At 37.9% G+C, this 15191-nt stretch overlaps 1 protein-coding gene across 17 annotated transcripts in view; it reads left to right on the top strand.

Annotated features, from left to right (window-relative positions):
• GTF2E1 (general transcription factor IIE subunit 1) overlaps positions 1–15191 on the top strand; it is a 156533-nt gene that overhangs the window by 82355 nt on the left and 58987 nt on the right. For 11 of the 17 annotated variants that reach the window (XM_081571863.1, XM_081571864.1, XM_081571873.1 and 8 more), the window contains 3 exons: positions 2347–2548; positions 8490–8731; positions 13364–13784. In XM_081571863.1, coding sequence (XP_081427989.1) covers positions 2347–2548; positions 8490–8731; positions 13364–13784 — 865 coding nt within the window. Of the gene's footprint in view, positions 1–2346; positions 2549–8489; positions 8732–13363; positions 15183–15191 lie in introns of those variants that run through there. The other 6 variants (XM_081571877.1, XM_081571878.1, XM_081571879.1 and 3 more) reach the window with 1 other exon arrangement.

Raw genomic sequence — 15191 nt, 5'->3', positions numbered from 1 at the left:
ACAGTAAACAAAATTAGGTTTGTTGATGCTTTCTGCAGCAAGAAAGCCACACACCATAGGGAGCCATGTGGTGACTCAGCAAGACTTTGCTAAACAAACTTAGAGAATATGGGCTTTTGTTAGATAGGTTTAGGAAGGATTCAGGTAATTGGAGAAGATTTGCTGTGGATTAGGTACCATCAAGAAGTGAGGTTAAGGGACTTCCCTGGTGGTTCAGTGGTTGGGACTTTGCCTTCCAGTGCTAGGGGTGTGGGTTCAAGCCCTGGCTGGGTATCTGGGATCCCACATGCCTTGTGGCTAAAAAACCAAGGCATAAAATAGAAGCAATATTTAACAAACTCAGTAAAGACTTTAAAAAAAGAAAAGAAGTGGGACTAATTCTTTGGTTGGATATCTTAATAAATATTATTCCAGAAGTGAGATGACCAGGTTGAGGCTAAAACTATAATTGGTAAAGAAGCAGCAGTCACTTGTGTTAGCTAGAATTTTTTTTTTTGGTGGTTGTGCAGACCTTGCTTTTATCTGTATTCAGACAGACTCAGATTGACTTGGTTTTGCCTCCCTTCCATCGTGGTCTCAGAGAACCTTTTATGTGATGTTGGTGATCTGTGGATTCCATTTGTCAGAAAAGCGTCACAGCCTAACATATGTGTGCTGGGCTACTTCTTAGCTATGAGAGGCTGTTTTCTCTTTTTTCCTTATTTGGAATAGATGTAGAAGATGAGATAGCATATGGATAGCAGGAAGATGGATTAAGAGTATTTATACAGGGTTTATGCCAAAGCCTTTGACTGTGTGGATCACAATAAACTGTGGAAAATTCTGAAAGAGATGGGAATACCAGACCATCTGACCTGTCTCTTGAGAAACCTGTATGCAGGTCAGGAAGCAACAGTTAGAACTGGACATGGAACAACAGACTGGTTCCAAATAGGAAAAGGAGTACGTCAAGGCTGTATATTGTCACCCTACTTATTTAACTTATATGTAGAGGACATCTTGAGAAACGCTGGGCTGGAAGAAGCACAAGCTGGCATCAAGATTGCCGGGAGAAATATCAATAACCTCAGATATGCAGATGACACCACCCTTATGGCAGAAAGTGAAGAAGAACTAAAGAGCCTCTTGATGAAAGTGAAAGAGGAGAGTGAAAAAGTTGGCTTAAAGCTCAACATTCAGAAAACTAAGATCATGGCATCTGGTCCCATCCCTTCATGGGAAATAGATGGAGAAACAGTGGAAAGAGTGGCAGACTTTATTTTTTGGACTCCAAAATCACTGCAGATGGTGATTGCAGCCATGAAATTAAAAGATACTTACTCCTTGTAAGGAAAGTTATGACCAACCTAGACAGCTTATTAAAAAGCAGAGACATTACTTTGCCAACAAAAGTCTGTCTAGTCAAGGCTATGGTTTTTCCAGTGGTCATGGATGGATGTGAGAGTTGGACGGTGAAGAAAGCTGAGCACCGAAGAATTGATGCTTTTGAACTGTGGTGTTGGAGAAGACTCTTGAGAGTCCCTTGGACTGCAAGGAGATCCAACCAGTCCATCCTAAAGGAGATCATTCCTGGGTGTTCATTGGAAGGTCTGATGTTGAAGCTGAAACTCCAATACTTTGGCCACCTCATGAGAAGAGCTGACTCATTTGAAAAGACCCTGATGCTAGGAAAGAGTGAAGGCTGGAGGAGAAGGGGACGACAGAGGATGAGATGGTTAGATGGCATCACTGACTCAATGGACATGAGTTTGGGTAAACTCTGGGAGTTGGTGATGGACAGGGAGGCCTGGCGTGCTGCAACCATGGGGTTGCAAAGAGTCAGACACAACTGAGCGACTGAACTGAACTGATTTAGATGTAAGTAGTAAGTTTGAAGAAATAGCCTTATGACAATGTACAGAATTACTGGAGACTCAGTTTTAGGTATTTATTTGGCTTTCCTCGTAACGTAGACTCAAGTGTATACAGTGCGAAAGAAAAGTGTTGATTTCAGGGTACAGGTCTCAGTGGTAAGCTGTAAAGAATTTAAGTTAAAATAAGTATATATGTGTTAAAAATGTTATGGTTAAAATCTGTTTGCTATGCTGTAGTTAGGGGTGAAATTACCTGAAATGCTTCAAAAAAATGATAGATGAATAGATATATGATAAATCAACAATAGAAAAATGTTAATTTTAAAATCTCAGTGGTGGGCACAGAGATGTTCACTGTAAAATTCTTTAATCTTTTGAATATTTTTGAAAGTTTTAATAATAAAATGTTGAGGAAGAGTGGAGATATATACTAGTTAAAGGCTAGTCTTAAGAATTTGTGTGCCCTGACTTAAGACTTTTGTTTTTTCTGTAGGAACTTTCCGCTGTACCTTTTGCCAGACAGAGGTAGAAGAAGATGAATCAGCAATGCCCAAAAAAGATGCACGCACACTTTTGGCAAGGTTTAATGAACAAATTGAGCCCATTTATGCCTTGCTTCGAGAGACAGAGGATGTGAACTTGGCCTATGAAATACTTGAACCAGAACCCACAGAAATTCCAGCTCTGAAACAGAGGTAAGTATATGCTCTGTATTCTTACCAAGAATACCTTTAAGCTTGCCGTTTTTTTAACCGCCTGTACTTTGGAGAACAGGATTAGGTAAGTAATTTACTAGGAGACTAAAAACTATAAGATTATGTGGATTCTAAGCTCTGCCACACTTGTTGTATTAACTTGTGCCTTTGATGAAATTTGTTTGTACTGAATGCAGAACAGTGTGGGCCTTAGGCAAAAATCTTTAAATAGTCAGGTTTGATTTTAAGTACTCAATCTGCTTGGGCCTGCTGCAACTCTGCTAATTGTTGGTTAGTCCCAAATTGGTTCTGCCTCTTGGGAATATCTGAATTTTTCCTAGTCAAGTTCTGAAGCCCGAAGTTCTTTAGGAAATACAGCAATCACTTTTTATATTTGTATTTGAAGCATTCTAACCATACATTTCTTGCCTTCCTTAGCTTTTAGTGCAACTTTCTTGAGAGTGAAGTATAAGTGGGTGTTACCTATGGGTTAATACTTCTTTCTATGGCTCCCTGTTTTTATCAGTGTATCCTAATGTTTGAATTGTAGAGGCAGCCTTCATTTTGTCATGCCATAAAAAGCAGTTTATCTTCTTCTTTGAAAAGCATAAACAAGATTTGAGATCAGAGAGTGCTCTCCTATTCTACCCTTTTTCTTTCTTCTTTCCAGTTTCAAGCTGATGGCTTAGAGTTTATACCCATCTACTCCCTTCCATAGAACCCAGTAGTCCAAATTGTAACTGTATAGATTTTGGGAGCACTCTTAATATTTTATGTTCTCTGGTACAGATGTTGCAGAAAAGCCAGTTCTGAGCAAATTGAATTTCATTTTGGTGGTTAAAAACAATCTAATTATATAGAAGGTTTTGTATCTATACAAATCAATGTGCATTTTCTTTCCTAGCCTATGTGTCTGTTAAAATGCCTCTATCTGTAATAATAGAACACCAACTAGAAGTAGCTTGAACAGTAAGAAAAACATTCTAGCATGACCAAAAGTCCTTAGGTAGCACAGCTCAGAATTAATTTCACAGCTCAATTACATCTTCAAGGATCTAGATTTGTTCCATATTTACTCTGCTGAACTCAGCCTGTTGGTTGTCCTCTTGAAACCACCAGGGGATCTAGCTAAGATGGCCATGTCTTTCTAGGTATCACATATAGATGAAAATGTTCAAGTGCAGAAAATGGGACCATCCCTTCCTTGTGTCCTGTTTTAAGATGGAAGAAAGCTTTCTCAGAGGGCCACCTTCATCCTGCTGTATCCACCAATGTCTCACTGGCCTGAATTGCTTAGTTGCTTATTTCTAAATCAGCATCTCACAAAGAAAATGAGATCACATGATTGGTGCTTAGACTGGTTAAGGTTTACCTCCTAGGACTAAGGAAGGTCCCAGAGTCCTTTGAAGCAAATAGCCATCAGTACTTGAATAAAATCGATAAAGAAGGAGAGGAGCCATAATTGATAGGCAGCCAGTATCATCCACATTACAGGTAGCCTTAAATTTTTCTTACTGGTTGTTGCTCTCTTATCAAGAATTTATTTGTTATATCTTTTTCTGTACATTTAAATAATACTATAACCCTGTCAGAATAGCCTGTGAGGGAAATTTGTTTTACAAAAATACATGCATTTTAAGCTTATACGTTATTTCATATTGAAGTGTGTTTTAGACATTTTTCTCTGATTGCTTTCTGTACAGTGTATAATAATAATACTATTTTTGAATTATACTTGTGTTTCCTCCTCTAAATATAGTTATCTTCTTGTATATTAAGATCCTTCTCCACTGTAGCAGTATTCATTCACCACCACCATTGGCATTCTACCTCTATTGTTCCACACATACCACCGTCCACCTCCCATTCCAGGATCTTTACTTAGGTATCCCTCAGTCCATGCTGGAGATAAGTCTGAGCAACGTGAGAGGCCCAGCAGCAGCTCAGTATATCAGATCACCTCCTTCTCATTAGGAGTGATGGAAATACTAATCAAAAAAGAGGCTACTCAACAGCTTGGTCAATAAGAAGAACGGGGGAAATGAAGGCAGGCAAGAAAAATAGAATAGGGTACTTGGACTTCCAGCCAGAACAAAATACAATTGCTTCTACATAGTTAGGAACAAGACTGTTAAGAGCTAGGTTAGAAGGTGTTACTCTGGCTAAGGTGGCCTCACCAGCATTTGACAAGCTCCACTGCTTGTATCCATCATCCTGGAAGTGGTGTTTATTTAGGTTTTCTGTACTATAGGCTGTATTTCAGAGCACAACAGTTTTGTAGTAGCCACCCTGCCCCAGCACAAGAAAAGGAAAACATCAATAGAGTGGTGTGGAAATACACAGACAATAGTAACGCATTATTTTGTTTAAAAAATTGGTGGCGTGATTGTTTGTTTGGCTCCTGATCTGTAACCAATTAATTCTAGCTTATCCATAGAACAGGAACCAGAGGCTGCCTCTGCAAAACTGTCAGTAGATTTAACCCAAGAACTGATGAACAGTTCCAGCCTTTCAGCAAGTCAACCCACTGGTGATATTTAAAGTCTTCCTGTCCTTCCTAAATGGAATTCCTTGCCAGTAACCTCTCCTTTTCCATCATCTCTTATTTAACACTCACCTTACAGATCTTTAAAAATTTAGTTTTGAAATAATATTCTTTCCTCACCCCTGAGTAAGAGTTACATCTTTTAAAAATTCTACAATTGTTTAAGTAATGTAAAAGGATTCAAAACTAAATTGTCACTTTGGTCATCTTTAAGTGAAATGTGTACATTTTCTCCATAGGAGAAATTTAAGCATGCAGAAGTAAATTCTGATATCTCTCACCTGGATTTTCTTTAGTGTCACATTTGCTGATGATTTGACTGTATATTTGGTGAAGATATAAATAAAATCTGTGTAGTCAATTCTCCATGCTTAAAAATATCTTTAAAAAAATTCTTCCAAATTTAATAATTTGTTTAACTTGGCCAAATCTTTCCTGCCTCAAACCAAAATAAAACCAATCTTGAGTTTCTATAATGGAGTAATGAAAACAAAAGACTTTTTAAAAGTAGTCTTATGTTCACATTTATTTGAATTGTCCTATCCAAAGTACTGAACACTTACTAACCTAACCTTCAGAACATAGTCTTCAGAGTTAATGCTAAAGATACAGCATAGATGACAACTATGTGTTCAAGACGATATGAGGAAATAGTAGCTACAGAAAGATTGAGTGGATCATTTAAGATTCTGGGTGAAGGAGAAAAAGGACAGGAAGGAGTTGGCCAGGTCAGAACTAGAGAAACATTGAGTGGGTGGAGAGAGACAGAAAAGGCATCTGGCTAACTCAGAGAGACGTATGTGGGCGCAGACAGGCATATAGGACAGGCTCAGCACAACAAGGTAAGAATATTAGGTGAAGATAGAAGAGACATTAAAAGGAGTTAAGGAGACAACTGGGTGAGAGAGGAGAGACTTAGAATGTAGAGTAAGCACAGAAACATGAAAACACAGATCAGGCTAAGAGAGAAGAGAAAACTGAATGCTTGAGAGAGACCAACATTTAAAAAGACAACTTACACCAGACTAAGTAGAGTCATATTATAGTGAAAGCAACAATACAGCCTTTTAGAAGACAACCTGGACGATAGAAAAGGAATGAAGAACAGATATGGATTAAATTGAGATCAACATTGTAAATAATGCAAAAAGTAACATTAGAATGAATGCAGGAAGGAATAAAAGCTAGCTAGAAAGAAACCAATTATTTGTAACTGTAACATAAGACTTTAAACTATAGCAAGACAGGTAGATGGATTGGGTACAGAGAGATGCCTCCTAGGCCTAAACTCAGAGTGGGTGAGGAGATAACTAATAAAAAGTCTGTGGGAAAGAATGATGTACAAAGCAGCCCTGGTACAGCTAAGATCAGCAGTTAGAAGGCATGGATTAAGTGACAAGATCAGCATAGTTTGTACAGCTAGAGAGGGTGCATTTTTTAAAATTTTTTTGTTTTGAGGGAAAAAGTGGCAGTGGGTCTGTAGATATCCAGAGGCAAGGAGGTATGGGATGAAACCAAGATTACCTCCAGAGAAACATAGTGTTCTCAGGGAGAGATGTAATGAGCCAGTCAGATACATGGACCACAGTATGCATCAGTCGCTCAAATTGTGTCTTAACTCTTTGTGACCCCCATATATATCAAAGAAGTCTTAATTAAACATGAGACAAAGAAGTAGATGTAAGTGGGCCCAGGAAGAAATGAGGAGCAATGGAGTAAGCAGACATGAAGTAGGATCAAAGAGAAGGAAAAATAGTGAGCAGCTTCTGAAAGAAGTGATACAGAACTTAAAGACAAATGAAGTATTGCTTAGGCTCAGAATGAGAAAGGGTACTGCACAGAAGACAGTTTAGGATCCATGGGAAAAATTTAGGGAAAAAATGGCAGAAAAGTAAGAGAAATATGGGGCAAGGGAATCAGTAGACATGGAAAAGAACACTGAAAAAGATATGGAGAAAGATACAGGGCAGGTACTAAGTAAGCAGGTAGTTCATGAAACATGGAGATAATTTATGGAATAAAACAGAGTTGTCTAAACAGAAAGGGCGGGAGAGTCATGCATAGATGTTGATGCAGAAAGCATCAGTAGCAGGCAAAGAGAGATAAGGTGTGAGCTTAGACACAGAATCAGGTATATTCAAAAGAGTATGGAGCAGATTGAAAGTAAAACAAGCAGAAGGAGCAGCAGAAAGACTAAAACTTAACTCAGCTGAGATGAGAAAACATTAAGTGACTAGAGAAAAATAAGGAGTGATCTGGTCTGAAGCAGACTAAGATGACCATGGGTCTTCCCTGGTGGCTCAATGGTAAAGAATCTGCCTGCCAATGCAGGAGACACAGGTTCGATCCCTGGTCCGGAAAGATCCCATATGCCACGGAGCAGCTAAGCCCGTGGGCCACAACTATTGAGCCTGTGCTCTAGAGCCTGAGAGCCCCAACTACTGAGCCCACATGATGCAACTACTGAAGCCCTCAGGCCCTGAAGCCTGTGCTCCATGACAAGATAAGCCACTGCAATGAGAAGCCCTTGCACTGCAGTGAAGAGTAGTCCTTGCTCGCTGCAACCAGAGAAAAGCCCGTGCAGCAGTGAAGACCCACCACAGCCAAAAATAAATAAATAAAATTATTTTTAACAACAAAAAAATCATGGCTAGTAGAGACAGATGTTTAAAAAGCTAAACAAAATAGACTCAGAAATAGATTATGGTTGCCATGGAGTAGAAATAATGGTTGGAGCTGGATATGGAGAGTCAGTGTAGTTGCAGAGATGGAGAGATACAACTTGACAGAAAAGAGGCTAATCTCTGCATGAAGAGTTGCCTTATTTGGTGAGTTGCAGAAGAACATTGATTCTGAGTTGGAGTCTGGCTTTGTAGAATACTTTTATAGCTTCTCAGCACATGAAAGACAGGGAAAAGCCCATAGAATTACTTTGAATTCTTCTGCATTCAGCTGAGAAGATGCTTTTAAACATATAACATACGTTTTGTTTTGGGTTTTTGTTTTGTTTTGTTTTAAAACAAAATTCTCATCAAAGATTTTACTGGGAGAGAGTTTTGCCAGATTAGTGCCTTTAAGTGGTCTATGTCACTATATCTTTCTCCCCTCTCACTAAGTATATTTATTGAAACATCTTAAATCTATCCAACCTCAATCATTTGTACACACCAGAGGATTCAGAGTTTGAGGAACTTAAATATAAATATGATGTGTTTTTCTAACCAATGTAAGCTTTACCCAGAGGTATAAGAGCAAATTCTCAGAATTATTAAAGCATGTGTGCATGATTACATTTATATGTAATACTTCAGTAACCACTTCCCCAGCTACCCTTCTTTTCTTGCACTAAGACTTCAAGTTTTCTTCTTTCTTTCCTTCTCTGATCTTTTAATGTAGCAAGGACCGTGCGGCAACTGCAGCTGGAGCTGCTGGCCTGGCAGGTGGGCACCACCGGGAAGCGTGGACCACCAAGGGTCCCTCCTATGAAGACTTATACACTCAGAATGTTGTCATTAACATGGATGACCAAGAAGATCTTCATCGAGCCTCACTGGAGGGGAAATCTGCCAAAGAGAGACCTATTTGGTTAAGAGAGAGCACTGTCCAAGGAGCATATAGTTCTGAAGAGATGAAAGAAGGTAAGAGTAGAAGTTAGTAAGATGAATATGTTTTAAGTTCAGTAGAAAATAAACTTGACTTGGTAAGAAATTTTGCCTGGGCAATTCTTAGTTTTATTGAAAACCATCCCTCATCTGTTTTATAAAATAGTTGCCTTATAGCAGAAAGTAAATTGAGCAATAAGCAGTAAAACCACCCAGTATTCTTGTATTATCCTTCAACTTAGTTGAAATAACAGACAACTTTTTAAATCTCTGTTTTTAGATTTGAGAAATTGTCATTGTTTTGTCTTAATTTCTTGCAAAAGTACTCTTGTATGTAAAGTGGCCAAATTCATCTCTTCTTTAATCTTCTGTTGCCTTTTTACATGCATTTTTATTTCTTTGAATTGGGAGCCTTAACTATACACTAGCCCAAACTTTTTATGTTGCCTCCTCATAAATAAAAAGGAGTTGTGCTGCTTGAAATACATAAAAAGATATCACATGAATAAAGAACAAGTATCTCACCATCCAAGAAGATTGACAGAACTTTATACCAGAAGGTTTTAGAAATCTCTGTGAGCCCTGAAGTGTTAACAGTTGCATAATAATCAGAAGTTTGAGCACCATTTTACTTTATAAATTTTAGTCTCAAATTACTGAATTTAGAGACTTTGGATGATGATGGTTTAGGGATAGGTAGGAAATGGGAGGCTAAAACTGGATATATATTACTCAGAAACTGGGAAACAGGGGTGAAATAGGGAGTCTGTACCTCTAGTCAGATTTCATTAGTATTATAACCTACTCGCCCCTATTCCTAGGTTATGTATCATTACCAATGTATCAGAGTCTGGTTCTTTAATGCTGAAGAATCATCAGTAACTAAAAACCACTTGTTTTTTTTACTTTTTTCCTAACCTCTTTCCCCTTCATAATTAGCATTTCTTTTACTGTGTATGCTAAGAATTGTGAAAGTAGTGTGGAGTTGGGTAGTGATGGTAAAAGCAGGTAATACCTCTAGTGTGATTCTCTTTAGTTTTTTAATTACAACTGGAAAAAAATTTTCCTTGGTAGTCATACTTCAGTCTCCCTTCTTCCTATTGGTTACCTTGGCTGTGATGTTTAGTTATTTTAACGCAAGTTTTTTAGATTATATCGTAGTTAGTCTGTCAACTATTTAATGGTTTGTTTTCCCCAGCTTGGCTTCTTGCCTATTCTTGAAGCAACAAGCCTTTTTTTCTGTGGACGTAGGAACAAAATTGAATGAAGTAAAACTATTATTAGCCAGTGTTATATACAATTAGGCTCATAAGTTTAACATTCAATGTTTATAATTCCTAGAATGGTGGAATTTAAATCATAAGGACTTTAAATAAGTCATCTAGTCTTAGTTCCCTTTTGTGAATATTTCCTTCTGTGTATTAAATAGTATATGCTGTTAGGTCTAAATTTGCTCTCATTAGATTTTATGATAGTAGAGTGAGTCTTATTTGTCCAACACTTTATTTTCCTCAGAGTTCAAGTTACTTTAATATCTTTAAGAATTCCATAGACTGCAATCATGTCCTCATTACTTTGGTGATAATTCTAATTCTTTTCTACTCTCCTTACAAACCATTCTCTTCCCCCAAGTCATCTCCACCTACATTTTTTGTCTTATTTTAATTGTATTTTTCTGGACTATCTCCAATTGTAATATACTTTACTTGAGACCTAATGACCAGAACAATACATATTATTTATGAGTGATTTTATCATTAATTATTTGAGTTTTATTTTAAATATCCTTCAGATTTTACATGACTCTTTATTGCTTTGGTTCTGGAAGCATATTAAGACAACTTTAGAATTATTTGCAGGAATTTTTTTCAGATTCTCTCCTTCCCTTTATGTGATAGTTTAGATCAGGTTTTTCAGTATATTTTAGACTATTTTTCTCTAGGCAGATTTTCTTACACTATGCCAGTACTAAAATAGATCTAGGGACTACCCTAGCGGCCAGTGGTTAAGACTATGCACTCCCGGTGCAGGGGGCATGTGTTTGATCCCTGATTAGGGAACCAAGATCCCTCTTGCTGCACAGCATAGCCAAAAAAAATTTTTAAACTGAAAAAAAATCCCCCAAACTCAGCAAGTTTGAAAAACAAAGTAGATCTGACACTCTTATGCCCACTTATTCAACCTTCAGCTCTTCCTATATTTTTCTGGTGTTAACTTTAGCCTTTAAGTACCCAGGATTGCTTGCCTTATCAGTGAACGTGACAGTTTCCCAGTACACATCTTCTTCGTAATTTATAACTGTTAAGTAAGACTGTTCCTAGAACTAGTTTTTCTGTTTTACCATTTAGAGATTTCATTTATCCTTATTTTTTGTCTTCTGTCTGTAACAGAACAATTCCTTTTTTGCCTAAGTCTCTCAGGAACCTTGTCAGAAATCTTTTAGACATGACTTCATTTAGTTTTGACTTGCATACATTAGTTGTCTTTTTTTCCCCTTGAAATACTACTTTGGCAATAAGGACCCTAAGGAGGAGGTTCAGCCTTTGGCACTATTTTTAAATAGTTAAGTTTGATTTCAATTCTCACTTCTACATCCATGTTATCAAAAACTTGTTTTCTCTTATCTAAACTTAACTTCTCAATTCCTGTTTCCTTTTCTCTTTCTTATATGTCTCATCTTAGGAGTTCAATCTGTACGTTGTAAAAATGTCCAAGATTACAACTAATTCATTCTCATATGTTAGTGAGAAGATGCTTTCACTTTATCCATGGCCAGAATTGGGCATGGCAACCAACCTACCCCAGTATGCTTGCCTGGAGAATCCCATGGACAGAGGAGCCTGGTGGGCTACACTCACTCCATAGGGTCGCACAGAGTCGGCCACGAGGAGTGAAGCGACTTAGCACACACGGGTCTTCTCTTGATAATGATAACAGATAACACTAATCTAAGTGCCAGGCCTTTGCAAATATTCACTTAATCACCCTGGTAATCCAGTGAGATAAATACTATTTTCCACCCTTTTTGTACTTCAGAAAACTGAAGCAGAAAAAGATGAAGTAGCTTGGCCAAAATAACACATCTAATAAATGTTAGTCAGGATTTTAATAAAGGAGTCAGGTTTCAATCAACATTTTAATTTCTTCTCTGTGTTTTAAATGGCATTATATTTGGTATTATTTTCAGAATACAGGATGCAAATGTTTTTCTTAAATTCTTCATTTGTAACGTGTACACAAAATGATAGGAAGTGTGTGATGGGAGAAGTTTCCTTTCTGATACTAGATTCCTAGATAGAGTTCAAAGTACACTTAATTTGCTTCAGGAAAATAAGCTGCCATTTATTTACTCATTCATCAAATATTTATTCAGTACCTAACAAGCAGTAGGCACTATTCTGGGTGCATGGGATATATCACTGAGTAGAAAAGGTAAATATCTGTTGTGGAGAACTGACATTTGTGGAAAGTAGGTGACAGAGACACTAGACATAAAGTACTATGTTAGAAAATAAATGCTATAGGGAAAAAAATAGAGCATTAAGAATATAGAGGTAGGGGTGAATTGAAAGAATGTAAAATTTGAGTAAAGACATGAAAGATGCAAGGGAGTATAGGTACCTAGAGGAAAAATACCCCAGGCAAAGGAAATGGGCAGTGGAGAGGGCCTGAGGTAGGAATGTATGTGTGGTGTGCACGGGGAATACCATGGAGGCCACTGTGACTGGAGCAGAATGAGCAAGGGGTAAGAGAAGGGACAAGTAGTTGGGCAGGAGGAGTTCAGATGATGTGGAACTTTATAGATTATTGTAAGACCTTTGGCTTTTGCCCCAAGCAGGATGAGGAGCTTTATTTTGATGTCCTGTTAGGCCAGCTACAAACTTGGTCCTTCATAGACATTATTTCATGTTCTTAACCAGAGCCCTAGAAGCCAAACACTTTTACCATCCCATCTTATAGAAAAAGGTACCGAAGTTTAGAGACTAAATAACTTGCCCAAAGTGTTACAGCTTGCATGTTGGAAGAACCAGGGTTCAGATCCAAGCTATATGTCTCTTAAAACCCATGTGCAGGGACTTCCCTGATGATCCAGTAGTTAAGAATCCACCTTGCAGTGTAGGAAACATGCATTTGATCCCTGATTGGGAAACTAAGATCCCACATGCCACAGGGCAACTAACCCTGTGTACCCAGTAAAGATCCCATGTGCCCTAACTAAGACCTGATGCAGCCCAATCAATAAGTAGATATTAAAAAACAAAACAAATCAAAACAGACCCAGGTACAGTTGACCCTTGAACACTACAGGGATTAATCTGAGTATAACTTACGTTCATAGTTCCTCCACATCCATGGATTCAACCAACCATGGATCATATGTTACTGTAGTATTTACTATTAGGAAAAAAAAAAAATCCATGGATAAGTGGGCCTGCACAGGTCAAACCCACATTGTTCAAGGGTCAGCTATACTTAAGGTTTTTAAGCTCTAGTTTGTGAGAAACATTTTGAATATCTTTTGGACAGTAGCTCAAAAAATGAAACCAGCGAAATCTGTTAACCTTATATTATCCTATATTTAAATATACTAAACTTTTATATTTTATTAGCTGTAAAGGAGTGCCTTTTATATTTAAGAATATTGACTTTCTGATTTTCTCTTTCCAGGAGGCATAGATATAGACTCATTTCAGGAGCATGAAGAAGGCCGTGCAGGGCCAGATGATAATGAGGAGGTCATGCGAGCGTTGCTCATTCACGAGAAGAAGACCTCGTCTGCCCCCACGGGTTCAGTGGGGGCGGCTGCTCCCGCGACCGCTGCCAACGGCAGCGACTCTGAGAGTGAGACCAGCGAGTCAGATGATGACTCTCCACCCCGTGTGGCCACTGTGGCTGCACATCGTGGGGAAGAGGATGAGGAAGATGATGAATTTGAGGAAGTAGCAGATGACCCCGTTGTCATGGTGGCTGGCCGTCCATTCTCCTATAGTGAAGTGAGCCAGAAGCCAGAGCTGGTGGCCCAAATGACACCAGAGGAAAAGGAAGCATATATAGCAATGGGACAACGCATGTTTGAGGACCTCTTTGAGTGAGCTTTCCCTACCTTTTCCTCCTTTCTCTAATGCTCATTTCAAAAAGAGATTTCTTACCTTTGAAGAAATGTTTAGTGGCTTTCTGCCCCTCTTGATGTAAAGCAACTGTTAATCTTGTGCAAACAATAATGAATGGGAGGGAAAATTTGATTTTTTTATGCCAGAAACTTCCCCCACAAAGTAGGTTGGCTATAACCATTCCCTTTCCTATTACTACAGTATTAATATTTTGCTGTATTCCCTTATCTAATCTTTTTCCTTTCCTTTTTTGAGACACATTTTTCTCCCTTCTGAAATGAGTGCGAGAAGTTTATAAGGTAAATTCTTCCTGTCTGCCTGTAGAAGCCCATTATGATAGGTTACAGTAATTCACTGGTCGCATCCTTTTTATCTGTTCTGACCAAGCATTCCTAACAGCCCCTGATGTTGCTGCCAACCAAGCAACTTCACAACAGGCAAGTCATTAATGTAGGGAAAAAAAATCTTAAAGCTTCACATTGCCTCACGGTTGAAGATGGAGTCATTGTGTAAGGGGAGATGAGAGTATGTGTGGAAGGAGGATGGTTATGCCTGTATCTCATGATTAATATCTAAACCAAAATTGGTGTCTTTAGAACTGACTTGACTGACAGATGTTATTGTTTTGCTTACTGCCTTGTGGTTTGTATATTGGATAATAGAAAACAGAAAGTGTGTTTGGAAAGTCCTTAGGAATAAATTGGAGAAAAAAACTTGGGCTTAGGATAAGGAGTCCATGTAAAGTATTGAAGAGTCAAGAGCATCGGGAATAGTACCTTTTAAAATTGTCTGAGTTTGTGCTGATTTGGAAATCCTTTATAGAAAGCTGAGACTACTACCCTTCTTTTTCAGTTCTTCCACAGTGCTATAAATTGTTTAAAGAGGCCATCGCAGAAGAAATCAGCATATAACAATTGATTACTCTTTTGTTTTTTCCTCTCAACCTTTTTGAAGGCCTTCTTTGTCTCTTTTGATTCTTGTCAAGCATGGTATTTTAGAGTGCATCCAGTATATTGTTGAGCATTGTAACCTCAAGGAAAATAGTTTACTTTTGTTTCTGATATGTAGCATGGTATTATTTCCAAAGGCAGAATTTTAAAGAACTTTCATACAAGGGTCTACAGTTGTATTTTTTGTAATATTTTCCCTTGTATTGTCATTTTTGGGTATTTATCGTTTTCTAGTACATGTGTAAAGTTAAGATAGATTTTAGAGCATCTGAGCCTTGTGTGAAGTAATGTTTCATTAACCTGGGTTGTATTAATGACTAAATATTGACAATAAATCTATTTTATACTGACTGAAACTTGTTAATTTCTAGCTCTGTAACATCTTGGAGCATAATTAAAATGAATACTCTTCCCAATGAAGAAAAATGTTTCAGA

The sequence above is a fragment of the Giraffa tippelskirchi genome, chromosome 2, assembly GCF_054371585.1.
Source record: "Giraffa tippelskirchi isolate mGirTip1 chromosome 2, T2T-mGirTip1v1.2.pri, whole genome shotgun sequence".
NCBI classification, from domain to species: domain Eukaryota; kingdom Metazoa; phylum Chordata; class Mammalia; order Artiodactyla; family Giraffidae; genus Giraffa; species Giraffa tippelskirchi.
The sequence above is the reverse complement of the archived record's forward strand: the minus strand, read 5'-3'. Positions and strand labels throughout refer to the sequence as shown.